A 27,304-nucleotide genomic window follows, 5' to 3' on the forward strand; every position below is an offset into this window, starting at 1 on the left:
CGGGTGCTTTTTTTTCTCCAGTTCGTTATTATTATGTGATTTTCCTTTAATGGTTACAAGCTTCTTCCCACATCTGAAGTGTTCCAGTCTCCCACCTTTCCTCAGGCCTCTAGCATGCTGACTCTTTCATCACTCTCGTGGATCACCCTAACAAGATTACACCCTATCAGATCTTCCACCTCGATCCCGATCCCCTTCCCAGCGACACCCGAGAAGGAAGAAGAAGAAGAAAAAACCCCAGTTCCTCGGTCCTTTTCTCCTCTCCTCGTTTGATTCCCATCTCTCGCTCTGCTTTGAGCTCCCCAGATGGAGCAAATATGGGCCCTGGCGGCCCTCCGTAAGGTCCTGAGCCCTTAATTCCAGCTTAGTCGCAAAAGGCCAGCGCTTGCTTTCGGGTTTTGGGTATCACAGAAGTGAGAGGCAAGTGATTTTGTGGCTCTTTCCTACAGGGCATGGGGGTGTTTGAAGGATAAGAGGAACTTGCTGTAATAGATACTTATCTGACTGCCCCGCAGTCCTCAAACACGCTGCTCCTCTGAAGAGATTAGAACCCAGGGAGGGCACATTAGCTCTAATCCCGTGCTTTGAGGGCTCTGCCCCACCCCACGCCCCACTTATTCTTGCCCCTTCTGTTGCAGGGGGATACCTTGTATCTGGCCCATGTGTAAGGGGAGAGCCTGTGGCTACACAGGAGGGGGGTGGAGGGTGTGTGTGTGTGTCTGCGTATGCGCTGAAAAGCACGGAGAGGCCTCTACTGCTGTGTAACTGATTCCCAGCTCTCTGAAGAGATTAGGCGCTACATTGTTGGTTCGGTTGCTCATTTCCATCTGAGGGCCGCTCCCCCTGCGGTTAAGGGCCGCCATTGTGCCGGGGAGGGGGAACTGAAACCCGCAGCTCAAGGCCTCCAGCTTCCTTGTAGTCTTTGTTTTACAAATGACCCAAAATGTAGATGTCATGTCACAGATGCCTTACAAGCACACCAGGTATTGATTGTGAGGAGAGAACGGCCGCATAAGGGGTGCATTTGTTAAGCGAGTCTCGCTGCCGCGCGTCGATACCGCATGAGTTTCTGAGCACTGATCATCATGCTCAATATAGACACGATTCATTTTGGATATACATATAGCCTATATATATGGGGCAGAGCTCTCATTTGACTGTCTTCTCATATTTCTGTCTATGCTTTTATATTTCTGTATTTATGTCTATCTGCCTGTCTTGCTTTCTATATGTCTGTCTATCATTCTGTAGTTGTGTCTGTCTGTCTGACTATACATATACCTATATATCTGTCTCTCTTATCAATCATAATACATTTTAAAACCTTTAAATCTTTCTGTAATTCTGTCTATACTTATCTATCTATCTATCCCTATTTATCTATGATGCAGTTTATCGTTAAGTCTATCTGTCTGTCTGTCTATATATCTATGTCTATCATGCAGTTTATCGTTCTATCTGTCTGTCTATTTATCTAACCCTATTTTTCTATTATGCACTTTATCGTTAAGTCTATCTGTATGTCTGTCTATCATGTAGTTTACCTATCTATCTATCTATCTATCTATCTATCTATCTATCTATCTATCTATCTATCTATCTATCTATCTAACCCTATTTATCTCATGCAATTTATCTTTAAGTCTATCTATCTGTATGTCTGTAGTTTATCGTTCTATTTATCTATCATCTATCAATTTATCCAACTCATCTATCTATCTATCTATCTATCTATCTATCTATCTATCTATCTATCTATCTATTTGTATGTCTATATATCTGTCTATATCATGCAGTTTATTATTCTATCTGTCTATCTATCTGTCTATCTATTTATCTAACCCTATTTTTCTATCATGCACTTTATCGTTAAGTCTATCTGTATGTCTGTCTATCATGTAGTTTACCTATCTATCTATCTATCTATCTATCTATCTATCTATCTATCTATCTATCTATCTAACCCTATTTATCTCATGCAATTTATCTTTAAGTCTATCTATCTGTATGTCTGTAGTTTATCGTTCTATTTATCTATCATCTATCAATTTATCCAACTCATCTATCTATCTATCTATCTATCTATCTATCTATCTATCTATCTATCTATTTGTATGTCTATATATCTGTCTATATCATGCAGTTTATTATTCTATCTGTCTATCTATCTGTCTATCTATTTATCTAACCCTATTTTTCTATCATGCACTTTATCGTTAAGTCTATCTGTATGTCTGTCTATCATGTAGTTTACCTATCTATCTATCTATCTATCTATCTATCTATCTATCTATCTATCTATCTATCTATCTATCTATCTAAACCTATTTATCTCATGCAATTTATCTTTAAGTCTATCTATCTGTATGTCTGTAGTTTATCGTTCTATTTATCTATCTATCATCTATCAATTTATCCAACTCATCTATCTATCTATCCAACTCATCTATCTATCTATCTATCTATCTATCTATCTATCTATCTATTTGTATGTCTATATATCTGTCTATATCATGCAGTTTATTATTCTATCTGTCTATCTATGTCTATCTATTTATCTAACCCTATTTATCTATCATGCAGTTTATTGTTAAGTCTATCTATCTGTATGTCTGTCTATCATGTAGTTTATCATTCTATATATCTATCTATCTAACCCTATTTATCTCATGCAATTTATCGTTAAGTCTATCTATCTGTATGTCTGTAGTTTATCGTTCTATTTATCTATCCACTCATCTATCTATCCATCTATCCATCTATCCATCTATCTATCTATCTATCTATCTATCTATCTATCTATCTATCTATCTATCTATCTATCTATCTATCTATCTATCTATCTATCTATCCATCTATCCATCTATCCATCTATCCATCTATCCATCTATCCATCTATCTATCTATCCATCTATCCATCTATCTATCCATCTATCTATCCATCTATCCATCTATTTATCCAACCCTATTTATCATGCCGTTTATCGTTAAGTTTATCTGTCTGTATGTCTCGTCTATCATGTAGTTTATCTATCTATCTATCCATCTGTCTATCCATCTATCCATCCATCTATCTATCCATCTATCTAACTAACATCTATCTAATATATCATAGAGTATATCTATCTATCTCTATCATGTAGTTTATCGTTCAGTCTATCATGCAATTTATCGTTCTATCTGTCTGTGCGTCGAATTGTGATGTTCTCTCTTCACTCTCTTGTTCTGTCCTCTTTTGCAGTGTTCCAGTCTTTCATTCAGGCTGTAGATCACACATCAGGAACCTGGACCATCGCACAGTACTCTCAACCACACACACTGTAAGGATGCTCGTGCGGAAGGACCCCAAGACACGGCACAAACCGTCACAGGCTAACCAACGCCACCTGTCACTCACCCCATGCGGGGGCTGTCAATCAAATCACACCCCAAAAGAGAAAGAGGAGTGGGCGGGACTGCTCCAGACCCCTAACAAAGGCATCCTCCCATTGGTGAGTACTTGCAATGTCACTTCTCTGTAAAGAGGAGTGATAGAGTGGGGCTGATAACACAAATGACAAAAGATAGATGGATAGTGGAGGGGGTGATTGATAGAGGGGAGGTGAGAGAGGCTGATAACATTCACGTTCAGCTGACTTCCCTCTGTTTAGGTCTGTGGCCTTGGCATAGCTCATTAGCTCTCAAAATGAGGGGTTTGAACACTAAAAACAACAGCATTGTTTCAGGTGCGCAACACTTCTATGAGGTCATGGCATTCAGAATGAGGCCTGTCTTGTCTTGAAATGGCCCACATCAAAGTAAAACTTCATTTTAAAAGGGCTATGAGAGCAATTTAGACCACAAATGGACGTTTATGTTTCTCCACACTGTGAAACCTAAAACTGCATTTAATGCAGTAACATTCAAAAGACTCATAACCAGTTTTATTCATGTCCATATTAAAAGAACATAACTCAGTCAACAACACCATGCAATGAAAATTAATTTAAAAGTTCGGATCAAAGCTCCTTAAAGTAACATATGTATCAATTAATTTATTTACATTTTTATTCCAATGATTTTTTTTCTCTACATTTTTCTGGTTTAGTAAAATTAGATTTGATGATTTTTTTTCTTTATTAGCTGGTATTCTTTTAGATAGGTAACACTAAGAGACTTAATACACAGTGTATGATTTAATTCCACCAGGTCTGATTTGTAATGGTGCATCTCTCCTTACCTCAGAACGGGTTGTAAAGAAACAACTTCCAGAAAGAAAAACTAACATGTAGAAGGTGTGAAACCCTCTCTGTGGATTCCCTTCATGCGTTTGTTAACGGGTCTTTTTGACACCTGACTATTGGCCATTCTAATAACATGTTCAAGCCTTTTGTCTGCTCAGCGGTATGTGATGAGCGCTAAATGAAGTCACACCTCTGCCCATTGTCATTATCAGCTCATTAGGACACGCATACTTTGGTCAATGGACGATCCTCCCATTTGCAAAGAATTCCACTTGGGGGAAAAACAGATAGTTTGGTTTTCAGTTTTGGAGTTCCTTGACCAGTCTGGTTTGTCCCGACATGTTTAACCGTTGTATGTCCCCACCACGAGTAACTATGATTTCTGTTTGTTTGTTTATTCATGTTTGGAGAAGTTTTTTTTTTCTATTAGGCCTAAATTGTACTATGGAAAAGGTATGCAGTATAAATACACAGCAAAATAAAAATCACATTCTTTGTCATAATAATATCCATAAAACAAGATTCTGCCATACAATTTTAACATTTACCAAAGATTTGTTTGATTTTATTTTATTGTAATTTATTTGACTTTCAACAGCCATCTTGAAGTGTGACTTATAGTAACACCAAGTTTTGTGCACATTTATTTATTTATTGCTGTATATGGCGCATATGATTCCACTTAAATTGTTTATATATATATATATATATATACATATAAACAATTATATATATATATATTAGTGTTGTCAAATTGATTAATCGCATCCAATATAAAAGTTATATATAAGTTTTATATATATATATATATATATATATATATATATATATATATATACGTACACACACATTTATAAACTTGTGTTAGATGCAATTAATCAATTTGATCTATATATATATATATATTATTTATTTATTTATGTTCACACCAATGTCTAGATAATTTCTTTTGACTTATACAAATATCTTTACAGTACACCTATATTCTCTCTGAAGTTATTGAGAATTCAGGCTGACCTTATGGTTTTGGTAACACTAAGCTTTAAGTACTGGGCCTTTTTCTCTCTGATCATGCTTGTTGGTTTGCACTGATTAATCTGGTTGATCTGTTTGGTTAACCACAACACAAACCACAATAATTTTGAAATGAGCTCCAGTAGAGTGAAACAAAAATTGAATCCGGCTCTCAGGAGAAATCTCTGATCATGCCGATCTCGATTCGTTTGCCGTCTCTGTGGCGAAAGACTGAAAAAAGCTCATCTCTTATCTGCAATATGTTGGACTACTATCTCACACTGTTCTCCTCTCGGGCAAATGACTGACATCCCCTGAGCAAACAGTCTTAACTGGACCTGTCAGAACATGAGTACACCTGTATTGTGTGCGAGAAGAGAGGAAAGAGTGGAGAAAGCCGAGTGTGTGAGGAACACAATAATCACAGCCCTGAGCTGCTTATCTCCAGAGATGCAGCATAAGCTTTGCTCTTTGCACTCCGTTTTGACCATTGTGCTACTTGAGTAAATTTGCTCTTGGCACAAGGGGATCCGAGCCCCACCCTGCTTCCAAACTCTCTCCCTTTTCTCTCTCTCTCTCTTTATCTATCTGTCTGTCAGCCCTTAAAATGTCTCACACCTTCACCACACAAAATCTTGATAAACATTTCCAAATAAAAGGTGATGAGTATGAAACATATAGCATATTTAGCTGTAAATTTGATGCGTGAGAAATAACTCAACTTTATTTGGCAGGGCTCTGTCAAACTTTTAGGAAACAATGCATGCCACTTCTCTGTTTACTAGATAACAGATTAAAGAGCAAGTTTCAACAACACAAAAACTTGTATTTCCAATGTCAGAGACTGCCTGCACCCCCTGCTATCAGGTTGTTTGCTGTGCTTTTCTTTCCAGGGCATTGGTATGTATGTTTAGGAATTCTAATCTTATCTGAGTATCTCCCTACATTAACATCTGTTATGCTGCAATTACCATATACATTAGTCGACACCTGTTTCACTTAAACCTATTTAATTACGACAATTGTACTGGTTTGTTGCGGGCGAAAACAAAGTCATCCCCTTTTAAAATAGGTTTGATGTTCGGTCACAATAAAGCCAAATAATTCATAGTCCATGTTCATTTTGAACCGAACGAAAAAAAAAATAAGATAAAAAAAAAATTAAATGCATTGCATTGGAAAATAAAAACCGCTTAGCCTATTTGATTTATAAAAGCGTCGTGTAGACAGATTTTGTTTTTTTTTAAGCCAACGTCTACACAACGGTGTGTAAAATATATAAAATTATATGCAAAAATATGTAAAATTCTCACGTTACGATTCGTTAAGGCCTATAAATCTATAATATGGTGTAATAACTAAAGAACTTTTTTAGCGATGCTTATTTAAAAATGAAAATAGCAAAAATGCATTAGGTCTAGCCCATAATAGTAAAAAAAGAGATAGAAAAAAGCCGCTATTTTTGTTAGGCCTACCAATTAATCAGACGCCCAATCTATGCTAAATACATAGCCTATACATTTTTTTTAGACTTACATCAGATCTAATGTCAAATCAAAGCGACTAAAGGTTTCAAACCCGTGTTAATTAGTTAAAGGGTATTTGCTTACTTTTGTAACGCTTCAGACACATTGCACCGTGTTGCTAATCAAATTTTGATAATGGCTCGTCATGTTGTGTCTTGTAGCCTATCGGTTTGCTCAAACAAAAAGATGAAACAGTCTCAGCAAGATGGAAAGAAAAGTTTATTCTGAGACGTTAATGTGCGACATTTGTTCCGAATAGCTTTAGTAGGCTATCACTTTTCAGTTTTCCCGACTGAGCTTGATTCAATTCATTGTTAGGCTTCATGTAAACAAGATTAAATATACTCTCTTAAAAATGAAGGTTCTTTATTGACGTATTTAACATCCTTGGAACTTTCCATTCCTTCAAAGTTTTTTAAAGTGAAAAGGGGTTCTTTAGATTTATTTTTTAATGTTCTTCGCACAAAAAAAGGTTCTTTTAGGAACTGAAATGTTCTTTGAGGAACTAAAAATTGCTCTTCTGTCATCACTATAAATAATAAAAAATATTTCTTAGGCCTAGATAAAATCATTTAGCCGTCTCGTTTGACTTAACTTTTGAAAAAACTTTGTAAATTATATAATTTAAAACAGCCGGATTTTCTTCATGTAGACTAGACTATAGACTACGTAATGTTGCCTAGTTTTAATTATGTGAAACTATTTGAGGTGGATGTATCACAAGAGCATCTCCAGAAAATGCGAATTTCAAACGGAGCCCTACTATTTTCCACTCTTCAGTACGGATAAGCGTGAGATAAGCATCATGAGTTTAAAGACTTTTAGAGGCCGTTAAAAGGAACAACCGAAATTCTCCTTTGAAGGGATTTACTCCCAGAGAAATCCTTCGGATCACAGCTGTCAATCACCCACTCTGGTCCCGCCCACTGATGCGGCTCCGCCTATAAAGAGAGCCCGTGAACTCGTGGGAGTGTCATTCAAACACTAGAGCTCAGGGAGTAAGGATGCCTGCTTCACCAACGGGGTTTGGAAACTTCTTCATGGACAGAAACATCAACATGCCCGCTGGATATCAATTATTGGGCTGCCCACCTGGAGTGCAACAGCCACCGCCACATTTTGTGGGCATGGCTGGGGTACCCTTACCTTTCTCAGGAATACCGGGGTACAGCTTCATCCCTTATCCTCATCCGGGACACATTGCACACATTGTAAGTATTTTGAATTCTTCTCATATTGCATTGCAATTCATTGCAGAAAAAAAAAAACAGTCTTTTTTTTTTTTGCATAAAGTTAAAATATGTATAATTATAGTGTATATAGAATTAAAAATACAAATTGGGATAGTTCACCCAAAAATGAAAATTCTGTCATCATTTACTCACTTCAAGTTTAGTTTTTTCTCCTCAACACAAAAGAAGATTATTTTAAAGAATTTTGGCAATAAACAGTAGATGGCAGCCATTTACTGCCATGGTAGGAATAAGTCAAAGGCTACTGTCAACTGTTTGATTGCCAACATTCTTAAAAATATCTTCTTTTGTGTTCAGCAGAAGAAACTCAACAGGTTTTGGGTGAGTAAATGATGACAGACCTTTCATTTTTGGGTGAACAATCCCTTTACTGTCTTTATTGTAATGCAAAACTGTTCATATTCTAAAACTGGATCTCTTGCTTACTTTCAGAGCAATTCCTATGACCTCAAAGCTGCATCACCATATCACCAAGCTCTCCTCGGACGTGGGGGACCCTATTACACTCCTTATCGTCCCATGCCAGCTGATGACCCCAGTCGGGTCACCAAAGTGGCCACCCGGGAGAGCACCAGCGCTTTGAAGGCCTGGCTCAGCGAACACCTGAAAAACCCATATCCCACTAAAGGCGAGAAGATCATGCTTGCCATCGTCACCAAGATGAGCCTCACGCAGGTGTCGACGTGGTTCGCCAATGCCCGGCGCCGCCTGAAGAAGGAGAACCGGGTCAGCTGGGCCTCCAAAGGAAAGTCAGATGAGGAGGATGAGGAAGAGGAGGGTGAGAGCGAAGAGGAGGGGTCCTTGAGGAAAGGCATGGAGGATGAAGATGAGATCGATCCTCAAACGGTTGATGAGGAGGAGGATGTCACGGTGGAGGACCGTTTAGCGGAAGGACTTGATCCGCAAAAAGAAAGTGACAAGTCTGACACATCGTGTGAGACCAAAAGAGAGGTGTGTAAGCAAAACGTTGATGCCCAGAAACCTAAAATCTGGTCTCTCGCGGAAACCGCGACCTCTGATATCGTCAAGAAACCAAGCGATTTGAAACACCGTCCAAGCCCAGACTTTGGGAAATGGTGGGCTGGATGGCCTTCAAGAGACTCCTACTCACCCGTGAACCTTTCCACACACGACCTACTCAAACAAAGTCAATGAGACTCTTCATCCAAAACACTCTAGACTCAATTTTGCACTTTGAAACCATTGGGGACGTTTTGTTGTGGAAGTTTGCATAAAAGATTTAATCAAAATTCCTGCATGGTTTAAAAACCAAAGGAAACGTGTTCTGTAAATATTGTACATTTATTTTGTTTAAATTATAAATGCATTTACCTGCTGACTTATTTTTGCTAAAATAAAACGTTGAAAAATCTAAAGGTTTTGCAGTGTTAATGATCTGGGGGTTTGTTTTTACAATGAGAAATGATTTCAAATGCGAATTTCTGCATTGTTTTGCTTTTACAGAAGCATATCGATTGAATTTCTGAAAGACCAATTCACTTGAGCAATAAACCACGAAAATCTGTTCAGTGAATTACTGAAAAGGCCTATATTGTTCGTAGCTGCAAAAACATTGAAAATACTGGCAACAGAAGTAAAATATAGACCATTATTTATCGGAAAAATTGCTTTTTTAAATGTAATATTCGACGTTACAATGTAGGTTTCAAGGCCTACGAGTGCAAATCAGACGCGATTTTTTTAAATAAAATATCAACAACAGCAATGGGATAAAAACAATTGATTCGAATAGGTTATCATTTAAAAAAAAAAACATTAGTTAGATTAATCTTAAACCACATACATTTACGTAAATATTGGCTGTTTGAGAACGCTTTGGAGCGCGGCTCATCCAATCAGAATTTAGTAACTATTTTATAGTTTTATTTTTATAGTCACAGATGATGTAGCCATCATAACTCTCCAAAACCTTTTAAAAAAACATGTAAACAATCGAACTTTATATATATATATATATATATATATATATATGAATATGAAAATTGCAGTCGTTCGAAAGGAATTCTCAGATTTTCGAGGCAGATCAAGACGCGTTCAAAGCGTTTCACTTCAAGGCTGGATTTAGGCTTCATGTTATCAGTGAGGACACTACTATTAAGGGATTTGCTTATCTAGCTCTGATCTGTTAAAACAATTCAAGGCATCGCGGATTAAGGACATGAATTGTTCCGTCTTAAAGGGTGATAATTAAGATTATTCTCCTGTTTAGTCACGACTTGACAGACGGAAAGTGCCAGAGGACCTGGCTTTACACCCTCATTTGGTGCTCAAAGCTAGGATCAAACCCTGAACAAGTTACTTATGTGGAAATAAATAGTATTCTGACACAACAAGTTAAAAAGTGAATTATATAATTAAAGAAATGTAATGGTAATAATGATACATATTAAGTCATGCTGATAGCGATTAAAATGCATATTTCACCCTATTATGAACTGGCATGAGAAAAAAATCTAAAATTAAAAAACTGGCAACAACAACAACAAAAATCTTGCATCCTTTGGTTTCTTTAATAAATCTCAGACTCAAACACACTAACATGATTAAGCCTCCGGACAATATTCTGTTTTTTTGCGGCCTCCCCTCTGCAGAGGGAATGATAAAAGGAAGACTCTTCCTTGCCAATCACTATGGCCTCCATGTAAATTCAAAGGTCTGTGGTCTGTTAATCCAAGGATAATGAGAAAACCCCTGGGTACAAAAAAGGAGAACCTCCCAGCCACCCCCCAAGCACATACTCACAGCTAACACACACTGGGCACAACAATCTCCTCCAATGCCCCCTTTTCAGTGGCCCAAATGATGTGTAATCCCAGTCTAAACATGACAGGCAAAAGGCTGTGATATTGAGATAAGGATTGAGGTGTTGAACAATGGTGTGAGATACAATGCCTAAATCGGCAATCAATGTGTCCCACAAGGGCCTCCTGATCCCAGCATATGGTCTTATGCTTTGCATGCTATACCATGATTCATAGTTCAACAAGCTATGTTTGTTTAGATGTATACAACAAATATGAGCTTTATAAGAATGTGTCAAGTCAGAAATATTTACATCAATACGTATATTTTCCAAAAATAGTTAAGTGAGTTGAATTAAGAAAATGCTGCAATGTGATTTTAGGCTACTGTAAGCTATATTTTTCCCAAAACTCCACAGACATGTAAATGGCAACCTCTTGTGGACAATCAGAGTATCCCACAATGCATCTCAGTTTCACACAATAACACTTGTCAATAGTTTTTTCTGTGGACATTTCACACCTCATAAGTGGCGAGTAGATGATAGAGGCGTTATCAGGAATGCTTTGATATATAGTTTATTTTACATACACCTGAAATAAAATACAATAAAAGAACAAATTCACAAACAAAAATTGTGATTTTCAATGGACATATTTACATTAAACAACACAAAGCATCACCAAAATCCCATTTAACAATCTGTCTAACAGCAAACAAATGCATACAAAAACGCCAAAATATTAAAACATACATGATGTTGAGCATAATATAACAATATACTCATTTTTTTTATGTACAACGCTGTACTCCATCCCAGCTAACACTTCTGACTAGGAAAGTTTTGAAGAGTTCTGAAAAGTTTACTTCCATTCAAGAAAGTTGTGGTTTGTCAAGCATTCTGGGAAAAGCATCCATAGGAACTTTTTTATAGTGCGTCACCACTTTTCTTCCTTGCTCTTTTAGAAGAAGGAAACGTGTGTGTGTGTATGCTAGCTCAACAAAAAGCTATCCTCAACCACCACTACAATTTTGTTTATGTGCTTTCTATTTTGGACTTGTGATTATTATGTTGGTGGATTATATTTCATAACTACCACAGGACATGGCAAACACTCTCAGCAGCACAGAGTAGTTTCTACAGCATTTGTTTGAAAACACACAGCTCATGCTATGGAGAAACAGTTTCAGTCATGAAAAAACACTTGTATGATTGTATAAGACACATGCTGGTTTGGGGACGTTTAGAGCAATGCAGTGCTTTATAATGTAATGCATTCATTGATGGTTGTACCATGATGGGAGGACAGATTTCTGTACGCTGTACAAGACTTTGCTCTATGAATATGAATATGAATATGCATTTGATTCAGTACTTGAAATGATATGTTCCTTGCCATGTTCTTGATCAACAACATTTCCATTTTCTGTCATGTTACTTGGCGTGGGGCTCACAGGCTCGCTGGGGTCAAAGTCCTCCTCAGGCTGTTGGTTGTTCAGTGGGTCTCCTATCTCAGGATCTGCCACGTGATGGATCGGTTTTATGTTTAAGTGCGTTACCATTGGGTTCTCGGCGAACTAAAAACAAAATAACCATTATAATTAATTTCCACACATTGTTTTCGAATTTAATGCAGTGCGTGACTTTGAATGTCGCATATGATTAAATAGTAAATATTTACCGGTTTTACCGCTTTCCACCCCTGATTTCCTAGAAGAAAAGTAAAAACATCAATTATCAATGACTGTTTATTGTTTCTGAAAGATATAATGAGCACTTGATCGCATAGAAATTGTAATATAAAAGCCTATAGAGTGAAACAGTCTGATTCCGGAAGAAAAAAAAAATCCTTTTCTCCATATAGGGAAATTGATTTTTAAATGACAAATTTTAAACCTTTAAAGACAGCCTTACTGTGAGCTACGAGGTTTTTAATCGATTGTATTTGCTTCTCTTGAAGCTGTTAGCCCACATTATTTCAACTTATTTTTCAAATATTTGCAGAATTTGTGGTGAAAAACTACATTACCCATGATTCTGCGCTGAAAACTTCACCAATCAGAAAGTAGAAGTCAGCAAAATGCACCAAAATATTGAGATGGTCCTCACTGCAGAACACGAAATCCAGGGTTGGATCCAGATCCAACTCCTCCTACCTTACATATACCTAAACCTATCCATCTCAACCCCCTGATCTCTAACCCCACCCCTAATCCTACCCATCTCCGCCCCCAGATCCCTAACCCCACCCCTAAATCTATCCATCTCCGCCCCCTGATCCTAATCCTACCCATCTCCGCCCCTGATCCATAACCCCACACCTAAACCTACCCATCTCCACCCCCTGATCCCTAACCACACCCCTAATCCTATCCATCTCAACCCCCTGATCCCTAACCCCACCCCTAATCCTACCCATCTCCGCCCCCTGATCCCTAATCCTACCCATCTCCGCCCCTGATCCATAACCCCACCCCTAATCCTACCCATCTCCGCCCCCTGATCCCTAATCCTACCCATCTCCGCCCCTGATCCATAACCCCACCCCTAATCCTACCCATCTCCACCCCCTGATCCCTAACCCCACCCCTAATCCTACCCATCTCCACCCCCTGATCCCTAACCCCACCCATCTCCACCCCTGATCCCTAACTCCACCCCTAATCCTACCCATCTCCGCCCCCTGATACTTAACCCCACCCCTAATCCTACCCATCTCCACCCCTTAGATCTGGATCCAACTCCGCCCTCTGGATCTCGTGTACTGCAATGAGGTGCTACTGAAAATATTGGCATATATGTGCATATTGTGCACAAAAGTTAATTGTATGTATGTGTATATATATATATATATATATATATATATATATATACATATTTTTAATTGTAAAACTAATAATTAGTAGTTTTATATTTCTATATAATTTTAATTTGATTATGCTCTACACAAAGCTTCATGGGATTGTAGTTCTTTCACTCTCTAAAGCCGTAAAGAACACAGTCTTGAGGCTTTGTATTTTTGTCTGATTTTCAAATGCTTTTTGCTTCAAATCAAAGTTATCCCTATAAAATAAATGAATGGAATAAATCCTTCCGGAACCAATGTCGCTGAAAAAGTGGGCGGCTCTGTGGCACTCTATTGTGAAAAACAGTATACTTGTGTTATTGTAGATAATTTGTAGGTTGCAGTACTTACTCTTTAACATGTGAAAATACACAGCTAAAACTATGATGAAAAGCAACACAAGTACTGCAACTCCCACGCCAATGGCAGCTCTGTAAACGGGTGAACCCACTGAAATGAGAAAAACAAAACATACAACAAACTGAGAAGACTTCCTCATGCTTAATAAAGGTACCTGTAATCAGACCAATACTACTGACAGCATTGTAAAACATTTGAGTGTGTATTGCAATTGGTGCAAACGCTTCACAGTCTTGTTTCAAATAAGCATGAGTGATCAAAAGTGAACACACAAATGTCCAGGAACTGGACTCCACCCACACAACTATCAGGTTTCACTACTGTGTTTTCAACACCCACATTAAGTCTTTTAATAGCTAACAAATCTACAACGATTTCAATTCTGTTTACCATTTAAAATTCATAGCGATTAAAAAGCTGCAAGATTCTGTTTTACTCACAACAGCTGCGGTCTGAAGTTGAACTGCCAGGAGTGTTTTGATCATACCCGTAGTCACATCTAAACACAGGAAAAAAAGAGACATTTAAAACTATTATAAACTTTTGTATGATTGTCAATAAAACTCTTAACTTAAATTCTAATATAAAGCTATAAATATGATGGCCAAATGAAAAAATATAATAAACAAAAATTGAACATTTGTACATGCTTTTGAAAGAAGTCTCTTATTCTGCATTCACTTGATCAAAAAATACGGCAATATTGTGAAAATAATTATTTTCTATTTTAATGTATTATAATTTTTTTTATAATTAATAAATTATATTAATTTTATTAATTAATAAATTAATTTTAATTTATTTAATTTTTATAATGTAATTATTCCTGTGATCAAAATTAATTCCTAACTCAAAGCTATTATTCCAGTCTTCAGTGTCACATGATCCTTCAGAAATCATTCTATTATGCTGATTTGATGCTTATTATCAATGTTAAAAACAGTTGTGCTGCTTCATATTATATTCATACATGTGAAAGGCCTGATATATTTTCCCCCAGGATTCTTTGATGAGTAGAAAGTGCAAAAGAATAAATGCATTAATATCTTTTTAAAATAGGTGAAAAAATCAGAACGATTTTTCATACGTTGTCCATTCCTTGCAAGTGTCGGCTGAATCGTGATCGGAGAATGTTCCGTTTTTACAGGGTTCACACTTAGTATCACTTTCCTGTGTACCTGTGTAAATACAAGGAGATGAGGGGCAAAGATTAAACATGACCAGAGGTTTGAACCAACCTGTAAAAATTAATATGACTGAATATGTTAAATCTAATCAAAAAAATTGAGGCAACAGATTGCAATCAATATTATTAATTAAATTGAACAAATAGAATTGAGTAATAACTAACCACATGAATTACTTAAATATTAACCATTTAAAATGAGTAGAATTTACATTTCTTTAACAAAGAATATCGGAAAAACAGATTGACGTCAAAGAAAGAACTCAAGAATTAAGAATTGGCCCAAATGAAACACACACCGATCTCCATAATGGTGACTTAAAAATATATTTTCTCCTTCAGTGTTTCTGCTTGTTATCATCAGGTGTCATCAGGTGTGTTGGCAATTTAAAAAAAAAAAGAGTTCTTAATTCATCTTTGACTTTAGTCTGTTTTTCTGATATTTTTGTTTTAATAAATGTATAAATTCTACTCAACTTTTAAGTAATTCATTTGGTTAGTTATTACTCAATTCTAATTTGTTAAATTTAATAATATTGATTGTAATCTGTTGCCTCAATTCTATTGATTTAGATTTAACATATTCAGTCGTATTCATTTTTACAGTGTATAACCTTTCATTTGACCACCAGCCTTCAACAGATTCCTCCAAGGTGTCTTTAAGGCGAATCAGATGATTACAGAATGATTATAAATTCTCTAAATCACATCTGAAGTGATAGTCTAACAGGGATGTGGCATATTATTATTCTGGAGGTGCAATTCAGGACAGAATCAGCAAGTATTGACAGCACAAACCTTTTTTGGCGACTCTCTCTCCTGGCTTGCAAACACTGTGTTCCATACAAGCGCTGCAGTCATCCTCTTCTGTACAGTAGTATCCAGGCTCACAAACGCATTTGTTTAGACGGGTTGTTATGGGTTTATCCTCTTGTGGCTTTAAATGTAAATCTGATTTAAACAGAAAAGCAAGAGGAGAGATTACATTTAAATGTATTCATTTAGCAGATTCATTTATCCTCAGGTTTATCATGAATATATGAATAATTAAGTTTTAAAACTATTTATTGTAGATATTGATAGATAAAAAATTAAATGTGTATCTTAAAAAATCATACATTTGTCTCATACAGAATTTTGAGGCCAAGACTAAACATTGTATTTATTAACAGCTCCCCGACCACCTAATATTTCAGCAGTAATACACTCTTACTTGCGTCACAGCTGGGCTGGCGTTCGCATCTGGTATTACTTGTGTAGCCGCTCTGATACTCTCCGATTCTGCAGTCCTGACAGCGCGGGTCCTGACAGTTGTCGTCCATCATCATCCTCTTACCTGTGACACACTCAGAGTAACTATCCACTCGGATTCAACTAAGAGATTCGTACATTAAAAGAGGACTAAGACTATGTGAAATATGGTAGTGTTGATGGGTTTATTGGTGGGCAATATTAAGACAAAGCAGGGAATTAAAAAAAAAAAAAAAAGATTAGCTAACCTGAAAAAAAAAAACAAGTTAACTCAAAGAACTACCTGCTAATCATTAGATGAACAAAGGTTTTTAAGTTGACTTTAACTGGAGCGAACTAGTTGATTCTGATAGGTTGCCTTTTTTCAAGTTAGCTCTAGCTCTTTTTTACTGCATGGTGAGTTTATTATTTGTTATATCCACATACCTGGTCCACATTTCTTGCAGCAATCACCATTTTTGTTCTTATAATGCATTTCTTCCTCACAGCATAACACAAAGTGTAACAGTGTGACCTGTCAAAGAGAAAGACATGAGGAACATTATGAATAAAACTGTGGCAGGTCATGTGATGTCCACATGTTAGCGACCATGAGGATATGACACGACCGGCCCACTTCATGAAGAATAAAACAGCTTTTTCCAAGAAGACTGATATGTTTACAGTCGTTTTCATTACTTTTTTTTTTTACTGTAAACATCTTATTTAGCAAATACAAGTAAAAAATCGTTTTAATAATCAGTTATCGTACAATGCGTCAATAACAACCAACCCTATATTTCGAAATGTATGCTTTCGAGCTAGTTAAGTCGGTTAAGGACATGGGAACTCCCAGACCCCAAAACAAACCAACAGGGCACACTAAAAATGAAACGACGTTACAGTAGCTAATACGGAAAGTCCCTGAGATCCCCACCAAGAATGACCGTTTTAAACAAGGCAGACTGCAACCTTATTCTTATAGCCTAACTATTTAACAATACACAATGCACATGTTTGTTTTCATATGTCATTTAGTTATAGAGATAAGTGTACGCTTCTCTGCTATTATGCGCATTCAAATAGAAAGTGAAAGTAACCTGAAACATAGCTACGAGTCATTCTTTCAGCACCAACGCCAATCTAAAAATTCCAAAAAAATGCACTTGAAACGTAATAACAGTACTGTTACAATGAATATCAACCATGTAAATAACAACAGACACCAACATTTACGCGCAGTTATCATGCACGCGCAAAGCGCTCAGCACACAACTTACCAGCAAATAAATAACGAAAACTGTCTTCATGATGGCAATATCTTTAGATACGGATCCTTTTGACCAGTTGTTAATGCTTCACAAACACATAAGACACTAAACAGTCTGCTGCAGCTCTTCAACTATGAATCACAGACGCAAGAGGGGATTTCTTCCCGCAGACACGCCCACATGTGACATGTGACCATTTCCCATTTCCCCATGCTATTCCAAGAAGTGAGAGTAGCCTACAAATTAAAGTCGGTTTAAAGGCATTGACTGACAAAGATTATTGAGAAGATTGGTTATGACGCTTATTATTTTATTAGAAGTACTGTTTCGAGTTCTAGAAGGAAAGCTGATAGTTCTTTATTTCGATAATTAACAAAAAATCCAAACAAACAAAAAAAGACAGATTATAACATGGGATGGTTTATCCTTCAACAATCTAACTTAACTCAACCAGATAGAACTTCCCAGCTTGACTCTCACTTCCTCCTCAGACAAACGCTGTTGTTATTGTAATGAGTCACTTCACCAGTGACAAGGCTTGCATGGAAATGACATTATTTATCCATCCAATGACATTATTATTTTCATGCAAAATATAAAATAATGGGAACTAACTAAGAATACACTTCAACATAAAAGTCCTTACAAAACACTAGAGACAGGACAGGGATTATGACCAGGCGTAGCTGAAGAAGACCACAACCGCAGATCAGAAAGGTCCCCATGGCGGATCAGGTGGAACTGGAGCAAAGAGCACTGAGGTTTGGTTGGCCTCTGGGTCCGTGTGTCATTGTAACCCCTCCACCCGGGTCCTACTCGACCCCCTGCGAGCAGGCCTCGAGCCCTCCGGCATGAGAGTCTAACAAGGAGGCTCTAACAAGGAGGCTAAAAACTACAGCCTCTAGCGTCTGTCGCTAGAGCGCCTATTAAGATCAGAGGAGTGAAGTGTACTTGCACAGCAACTACTAGCTGGTCTCCGTTACACTTACCCCCCTAAACCTCACTCCCATCCGGGTCACGGCACCAATGTAACCCCTCCACCCGGGTCCTACTCGACCCGCTCCTAACAAAATGATTGTTTTATATGAATCTGGAATAACATGAAATATAAAAGACGTGAAAAAACCTTTAACTTCAAAACTTAATAGAAAATAGGAAGTGTTGTCTTGGCAAATACCTAAAATTTAAATAAAAAATTAATTAAAGCTAAACAAAAATATAAAAAAAGAAAAACTAATAAAAATGACAAAAGCACATAACAAAATTAAATCTTAAAATAAAATATGTATAAAAATGAAAATCTAAAAATGTACATTAAAAATATTAATAAATATTAAATAATATATAAGAAGAAGGATATATAATATAGTACAATAGCCCATAAGAATATAAGACAAAAATGTTGAGATAATGCCAGCATGCTTTGAAAGAGCTCATTTGAGAGTTTGCCACAGTAAGAAAAGAGATGATAGCGTGAGAGTTTAACAGCCACAGGTGAATCCCACCCCTAGGACTCTCCCTTAGAAAAAAAAGAGAAAAAAGCCCAGGTTTGGATTCAAGAGATAGCAGGAGGAAATCCCCATGTAACAAGGAAGTTGTTTTGGACTACACGAGTAGTTTTGGGGACATACCATGGAAGAAAATAAATACTCTCTGATCATCAATGATTCAACAAGTCAGATCCCAGCACAGTGACGTCTGACTTCAGACACGCTTGGATGATTTTTTCATACTTACTGTATCACTTCCTCACCATGCAGGTATACATTCTGAGAATGATTTGAGTGTGGCATACTGTAATTAAACATTTTAGTGAAAAACCCTTCAGTCCCATGAGGAACAGTTCAGAGAATATGGACATCACATGTTACATTTTCTCAGAGGGAGGGGGCTATTATAGGGCATGTTACACGGTCTAGGGGGCTTGTATAAAACAAATCTGTAGGGTATCAGACAATATGAGCACACAGTCTATATGTTAAATAATTGACAAATATGCAAAAGGTAGAAACACCAGTATACAAAATACATCTGCATGAATATGTAAACTTGACTATGCGTAAATGAAATAGGATGTAAACACTTCCCTTTCTCAGTCTGTCACTTATTTTGACGTAGGCCTACAAGCTATTTTAAGCCGGAGTCAGTTATGAGCATGTTTGGGGGGATTGATACTTTACATAATAACACATGTTTAAACTTTGCTTGTGGTTATTAAATGCTTGAAAGTGTATTCAAGAGTTCAAACAATGTTTTTATATTACTTTAACTCATCAAAATAATGTAAACAGTGTCATCTTTTTTTAATAGCCTACGTTACATCGGCCCAGATCATTTTTTAAACCGCGAAGCAAACAAGCATGTCAATCGTTATTTTTGCAGAAAATTGATCTATGGAAAAAACTTTAAAATGATAGTGACATATTTTCTAATGAAATAAACAAATTAAAAGCCATATGTGTGTGGTGTGGCTTTTGTGTTCTGTTATAATTTGCATTCCCGCTGAAAAAGTGTTCTAGCACGAAAATCTTGCCTATAAATAGTGTTGCGGGCTCTTATCAAATTCATGATCAACCTCCTCTATTTTGCTTGGGAACTAATGTAACACCGTTAATTCTCTGGGATTCTCTCAAACTGAGCACTTCTACATTCCGATTTTTATTTATTTATTTTTTATTAATGCCAAGGTATCAAAAAACATTCCGATTTTATGGATTTTTCCGATTTTTCACGACGCGTCATCAATCAAGAAGTCGGCCATTTTGGAGGCACAGATTCTGTGCTACAGAACATAAACAATGCCATTGAACTGAACGGACCGGGAAATTTGGCTGATTATTTCTGCTGGAAAATGGTCGATTTTTGGTCTGTACTAATCGGTCGCATCGGGAAAATACCTTTCGAGTTCTATAGATTGCCAAAAGTTAAAGAGAAGGGTGCAAAAAAACTGATGAAAGAAGGCTTTTGTGGTTGAGAGAGGCACAGCAACAGCTCATCAGCCAGCACATGTGTAAATGAAGCGTTGACTATGGCTAAAATGTTAACGTATTAGGCTAATAAATGGACTCGGCCATCTACCGCCAAGCGTTAGGAATAAGAAATATTCTGTAATAACTGTAGTAACTATGATATTTTGTCTGAATCTACATGTTTAACTTGGTGAATAGTCGTCATAGCATTTAAGCTAAAAATATTTTTTTTTACAGCTTCAATATCTGATTTAAAGTTGGTTTTGGGTAAGTTACAAACCACTTTCATGATCACAACACTAATATAGAACTAGTTTGTACTTTATTTAAAGTTTAGTTGTCTTTTACTGCGTCGTAGTGGATGTTCGCCATCTTGTGGTTGAATTTTGCGTTACAACTTAAACAAACGTGGACATGTTTTTTTTACATCAAATTTGACAGTTCAAGTACAACCAACCACATTCACAACAGCAGAGACAAAAACATAATACATAAGCCATTTAGATTTTTAAATGACTCCACTGAGAGACACGCATTTTGGTGAGTCCCACAGAAAGACGAGAAGTCAGATAAAGGGTGGAGATGTATGACTTCACCTTTTTCTTTTTTTATCTTCAGGTAAGCCGCTTTTCAGGAAGTTGCCTTGTAATAAATACACCTTCCATACAAGCCTACCAAGTTCCCTCTCACACAAACACACACCTTTTCAATCCTCAGTTTGACTGATGGTTGAACTGTCATGTTTTGGTCTCTTGAAGCCCAATGAAGAAACATGAATCATAGAAAGACGATGCATTTACCTCAGGTAAGAGACATTTCTTAAAGCTATTATTCAAATATTCAGTGTAAAACAGTAGATAATCATTAAGCTGCTTAATTTGTTTAGATTTAATAAACAAAAATGATATAAAAAAAAACACATGGCTGTATGTAAATGAATGTAGTATTGTGAATTCATAAATTAAAAAAAGCTGTATTCTCCAATTCATTAACAGATTAATATAATGCATTTGATGTCCTACAATGATTGTGTTAACCAAAATAAGAATCATATAGTGTCTCTATATAGTGTATTAAAAAGTTACAATTTTACAAGACCAAACATGTGTCATAGGGAATCAGGTGTCCGCTAAAGTGCACTAGCATGAAATACAAGATTACAATGACCGTAAATTGTGTGCCAAAAATAAAAATCATCAAAACTTCCTCATTTCAACAGTCTTTTGTCAGCTAGTTCATTGTTGCCAAACAATGTTCCATGGAGACAGCATGTGCTTGTCTAAAGAATAATCACAGTTCTTGACTTAAACTCTCATTGTTTCTACAGCTCAGCAACGAAATGCAGCTGAACCTCATGGACATGGTGAAATCGGGCAAAATGAGTATCGACGAAGCTGTAAATCAGGCTAGAAGTGGCTCAGAACAGAAACAAAGGAACTTAGACCTGGAGGTGATATACATTGATCAAGAGTTGGGCAAAAAAAATCATTGCCAATATAGAACTTATCAACATTTGAAATATACAGTTGTGCTCAAAAGTTTACGTACACCTTGCAAAATCTGCAAAATAAGAGGGATCATACAAAATGCATGTTATTTTTTATTTAGTACTGTTCTGAATAAGATAGTTGACATAAAAGATGTTTATATAATCCACAAGACAAAAAATAGCTGAATTCTGAATTTATAAAAATGACCCCAAAAGTTGACATACCCTTGATTCTCAATACTGTGCGTCACCTGGATGATCCACGACATTTTTCGAATCTTTTGCATATTTGAACCCTTTCCAGCAGTTACTGTATGATTTTGAGATCCATCTTTAGGACAATTGATGGAAAACACAACTATTAAAAAAGGTTCATACAGTCACTGCTGGAAAGTGTTTAAATATGCAAAAGATGCTGGAAAACTGAAACATTTGCAGGACCTGGAGGATTTTTCTGAGGAACACTGGGCAGTTTCTGCTCAGGACAAACAAAATACTCAAGAATAACCATCACAAAACAAGAAAACAGTTGTGGATCATCCAGGTAACGACACACAGTGTTAAGAATCAAGGGTATGTCAACTTTTGAATGGGGTCATTTTTATAAATTTTTATAAAATCTTAATCGCTCCTTTTTTATCTTGTGGACCATATGCAAACATCTGTTAAATACACCCTAAAAATGCTGGGTTGTTTCAACCCAAATGTGGGTCAAATATGGACAAACCCAAATGTTGGGTTAAAAATGTAATGTAAAATTTGACTTTAAACTGTAATTTTTTTTAATTAAGTTTTTAACCCAACATTTGGGTTTGTCCCCATTTAACCCAAATTTGGGTTGAAACAACCCAGCATCTTATTCAGACAAATAAAAAGTAACAAGAATCTTGTGTGATCCCTCTTATTTTGATTAAATAAATTACCATTTTGCAGATTCCTTAAAGGGCAAGTAACCTTATGAGGATGACTGTCTCTTTTCTTAAATAACTGGTCGTGTAATTCAATCAGACTGATTTCATTAAACATTTGTCATAAGAAAGTAGCTGATTAGTTTTGGCACAGTTCTTGTTAAGGAAATGATTTGTTGTTTAACCAGTCGTAGCGGGACTGTCCCTGATATTAAGAGCAGCTCTCTATGGTGATTTTAATCATCTCTATTGTAAAGTGACCTTTTTGGAAGTATTCTTGAATTCTTTGTTTTGCATGTTTCTGTTGAAGGAAGAACAGCCGTCACAGTATAACTTCAGTGTCCGCAAGTTCAACCGCTACATATGGCAGAAGCGAGTGCTGCAGGTGTGTATCGAGTACCGTAGATGCATGTTACGTTTGAATCCACGATGTAACAAAAATGCACGCTTCTATGCTTCAGATTGATTTCAGCACAAGCCTAATATGCAGCATCGAGAAAGGCATTGTGAAACGCCAGCTCCTCTTTTCTGATGTGAAAAACTGTCATGAAGCTACAGGTACCAGGTTCTCCATTTCGTTCAGAGGTCGGTCTGACTATGAGCTGGAAGCTGCGTCTTTAGAGGACAAGCAGAAGGTGAGAACATCTGCATTGAATCACAGTCTTTGGCAGATCATTAAACACACATCAAATCTGCTGTCTTTTTAAAACCATTATTATTAATATGAGTCTGCATGGCCATGATAAAGCATCTTTATTGATGTATTCAAAAACCATGTAATCTCACCTTCAGATCATGCTGCTGGTTAATCAGATCATCTACAGTAACATATACAGCCCTCCTGTGAATGGGTCTGTTGAAAGGAAAAGCTCACACTTGCCTCCGGACAACGTCAAAGAGGGACAGCTTTTACTCCAGAGAGGAGGACTGGCATCATTCAAATGGAAAAGGTATAATTTTGTTGACATTTTATGTTTTGTCTGCTTCTAGCAAAACAGCCCTCGGCAGTTTTTATACCAGTTAGACTGGTCGTCACAAACATCCTGTCACTAGAATGTTCAAGTCATGTTTGTTAACATTTTAGTGGTCATTTTCATACTTTTTGAACAAACCCCTAACCATAGATACTAAATTATAGAATGTATGTCACTTTAAAGTAACATTCGATTCGTATTTACCTATAAAAACGGCAAAATTAAATCCCACAGGCTTCCACTGGATCATAAATAGCAACCAGAATATCAGCAACAGCTTTGCAACCACCTAGCAATAAACAAAAACTGTAAACCTGAGCAACTGCACATTTCTGGCAAGGATCCAGCATTGTTGCGACATGTTTTGCACAGCAAACAGCACAACATTTGTTCTTTTGCAAATTGAATGCAAGTTTGTATAGAAAGTATGTTGGTATTAGAAATATAGATTTATACAATGTCTTTGACACTTTTTGGCACCCCTTGCCACATGTCAACAATCTTAAAGCCTTATTAAATATAGTTAATTAACAATTAAAGACTGTATTTCTGTTTTGTCAGTGTGCCTCAAAATACTTTCTATTCCTAAATATATATATATATATATATATATATATATAAATATATATATATATATATAAACATGGAAAAAATAAATAAGAAATGCTTCTTAAGCAAATAAAATGATTTCTGAAGGATCATGTGACACTGAAGACTGGAGTAATGGCGCTGAAAATTCAGCTTTTATCACAGGAATAAATTAAATTTTTAAGTGTATTAAAATTGAAAACATTTATTTTAATTTCTAATAATATTTCACATTATTTCTGTTTTTACTGTATTTTTGAATAAATAAATGCAGCCTTGGTAAGCAGAAGAGGCTTATTTCAAAATCATTAAAAAAAAAACTTTTTTTTTTTTAAATAAGCTTTTTTTAAAACTGCATTCAAGCATAAGAAACAATTTATGAGAGTTCATGTCAGATTTCTTAGCTAATTTGACATATTTTATTTAAATGTGAGTATGGGAAACAGTTTTTGAGAGATCAGGATTCCCCCGTTCAAATAGATAGGAGTTGGTCTTGGATGCCCGAAATAACTGCACATAGGTGTTGCAAATATGGCCGCCGACTCAACAGACTTTCCTTGAAAGGGACTTTGAATGGGGGGCAAATATATATATATATATATTTGAAGAGTATTAACAGTTATGTTCTGCACTCTTAGATATGAAGCTCATCTTCAGACTGGTCAGCTGACATTGTGGACTGTTGCTCAGCAATCTGCCAGCAGTAATCCAGACGACTTGGTTTCCTCCAGTGAGACCGTCTGGACTCTCTCAGACATTTACGACAGTGTGGATGATATCAGGTGTGCTGAGGCTGATGGGACAGCTGTTATCATCCATCTCTCAGACGGTAATGTCAGGGTGGAGACCTCCTGCACCACCGACACCTTCACGCTGATCAACGACAAGAATGACTTCCTGTGAGTCAAGTGCTCTTTCTCAATCCCTGATCTTTACCTCAATAAATACTAGTCAAGAGGAAATGAATGTGTGACCGAAAGTTAACTCAACAACACTCTTTTTTTTCTTTTTTTTTTATCTTTGTCAGGTTCCGAATACCAAAAAGCGAATATATGACCTCAGAGGCAATCAAATATGAGCGAGACGCCTGGGTGAAAGCGATCAAACAATTATGTGTGGACTGGAAACGAAAGTCACAACATGAACACTTCTATGAAGCCCCTGAAAGAGATCTCATTGACGGTACAAAGTCAGAAAGTAAGACACCAAACGACCGCGTGCAGGTCACGCCTCCACCAGTGCCACCGACACCGAGACCACGTTTACCCAAAACACTCCCAGCTGAGCTTGTAGACAATCCAACTACACTAGAGCCAGAAATCGTTTCCATGAAAGCGTCAGAACCGAAGCCAGCCCGGACAGCAGAGTTCAGATCTGTGCCCAAGCCAACCTCACCAGTGGCCACATGCCCATCGCCGTCTCTGACTTTGCCTGTGCCGTCAGCAGGCCCAGGTCCTGTACCGCCTGTTCCTTTGCCCCCTCCGCTGCCCATGAGATCCAAGCAGCTTTCAGAGAGGACAAAAGCTTTTCACTGGGACCCAGTGGCTCATGATAAGGTATCTGCTCTTGTGTTGGGTTTTATCTACGGCCCTGTTCACACCTGGTGTTAAGATGCGGATCGCAAGTAGACGAGGGAGACACACTCTCGTTTACACCTGGTGTTTTAATCCGTCTCTTTTGTCCACTTTCAACCACTTCTGTCCTGATTTCTTCAAGCGAAGGGAGAGCGTTAAAGTTTTTTTAAAAGTGAACTACTCCTTTAAATGTGGGTACGATGATGTTGTTTGCTTGTAAATTCAGACTAAAGGACTCATTCAACATTCCATATTGCTGTGCTAAATCTGTTTTCTTAATATGTAATCATTTGCTAAATAATGGCATTGACTGTTCCCTGCCTTTGCAGATCGAGAAGTCAATATGGTCTAGCAGGAACCCCAGGAAGACTGAAATTGACACCTCACGCTTGCTTGAGCTGTTTGGAGTGAGAGAGTTAGGCGGCCCAGACCGATCGGAGTCCACCAGTACTATGGAAATCATGTTGAATTCAAGGATCGCTCACAATTTCAGTAAGTATTGCAGTATCTCTCAGGCTATCAGCCAATATCTTTAAATGCAAAGTACCTTTTCATTTTCACAATAGAAATTAGCGACATGGAACGACATGAGACATGATGACAGGTTTTCATTTGTAGGTGAACTTCCATCATGGCCTAATGTTGTTGCTTGAGGAGAAATGTCAGGCCGTGTCTCGTTATAAATGGTGTATTTGTTGTAGAGCTTGTGGGAATAAGTCATGGTGTGGGTTATCGATCTCTGTGGGAGGATTAGAGCAGCAACAGAGAGGACCATTAAAAACCTCTGGCTCGGAATAACAATGGATCTGATAAAACAATTTGCACACAGTTTAGTTCTCACATACTTAAGTCCTCAATAGATTTTGTAGTTTAACAAAACACTAGCAGACTACGCTGATTAATTTAGGAATTGTTTCTTGATCTTTCTTATGCTCATTTGTTTATTAGAGGTTTTTGCAAATGACCTATTGAAGAGTGGTGTGCCACCTTTCTAAGCAATTGTTTTGGCTTGGACTTCTGGAAGGTTAAAATGCATTTATTAATGCATTTTCAGGTTGTCATGTACCGTTCAACACTTTGTGCAAAAAAAAGCGGAGATCACATTGAAATTCTGAGCATCAAATGCTAAT

At 37.0% G+C, this 27,304-nt stretch overlaps 3 protein-coding genes across 8 annotated transcripts in view; 2 read left to right on the top strand and 1 right to left on the bottom strand.

The window, feature by feature from the left end:
- Positions 1-5,909: 5,909 nt before the first annotated feature.
- Positions 5,910-9,386, top strand: irx7 (iroquois homeobox 7). Its single transcript, XM_039651557.2, has 2 exons — positions 5,910-7,974; positions 8,449-9,386. Exons 1-2 carry the CDS (start codon positions 7,768-7,770, stop codon positions 9,169-9,171), a joined length of 930 nt encoding a protein of 309 aa, XP_039507491.2. The 5' UTR covers positions 5,910-7,767; the 3' UTR covers positions 9,172-9,386.
- Positions 9,387-11,341: 1,955 nt separating this feature from the next.
- Positions 11,342-17,837, bottom strand: cd40 (CD40 molecule, TNF receptor superfamily member 5). Its single transcript, XM_039652894.2, has 9 exons — positions 17,682-17,837; positions 16,849-16,936; positions 16,385-16,507; positions 15,970-16,122; positions 15,073-15,163; positions 14,426-14,484; positions 13,977-14,075; positions 12,462-12,490; positions 11,342-12,357 (listed from the first exon to the last, which is right to left on the bottom strand). Exons 1-9 carry the CDS (start codon positions 17,709-17,711, stop codon positions 12,118-12,120), a joined length of 912 nt encoding a protein of 303 aa, XP_039508828.2. The 5' UTR covers positions 17,712-17,837; the 3' UTR covers positions 11,342-12,117.
- Positions 17,838-20,279: 2,442 nt separating this feature from the next.
- The window catches only part of LOC120462826 (uncharacterized), a 34,569-nt gene continuing 27,544 nt past the window's right edge, over positions 20,280-27,304 (top strand). The window contains exons 1-9 of one of the 6 annotated variants that reach the window (XM_089124127.1): positions 20,280-21,259; positions 21,359-21,446; positions 21,969-22,091; positions 23,349-23,423; positions 23,500-23,673; positions 23,831-23,988; positions 25,239-25,499; positions 25,628-26,156; positions 26,504-26,666. In XM_089124127.1, coding sequence (XP_088980253.1) covers positions 21,414-21,446; positions 21,969-22,091; positions 23,349-23,423; positions 23,500-23,673; positions 23,831-23,988; positions 25,239-25,499; positions 25,628-26,156; positions 26,504-26,666 — 1,516 coding nt within the window. In that variant the 5' untranslated portion in view covers positions 20,280-21,259; positions 21,359-21,413. Of the gene's footprint in view, positions 21,447-21,968; positions 22,092-23,348; positions 23,424-23,499; positions 23,674-23,830; positions 23,989-25,238; positions 25,500-25,627; positions 26,157-26,503; positions 26,667-27,304 lie in introns of all 6 variants that reach the window. The other 5 variants (XM_039651520.2, XM_089124124.1, XM_089124125.1 and 2 more) reach the window with 5 other exon arrangements.

The sequence above is a fragment of the Pimephales promelas genome, chromosome 20 (assembly GCF_988280905.1).
Source record: "Pimephales promelas chromosome 20, fPimPro1.hap1.1, whole genome shotgun sequence".
Lineage (NCBI taxonomy): Eukaryota > Metazoa > Chordata > Actinopteri > Cypriniformes > Leuciscidae > Pimephales > Pimephales promelas.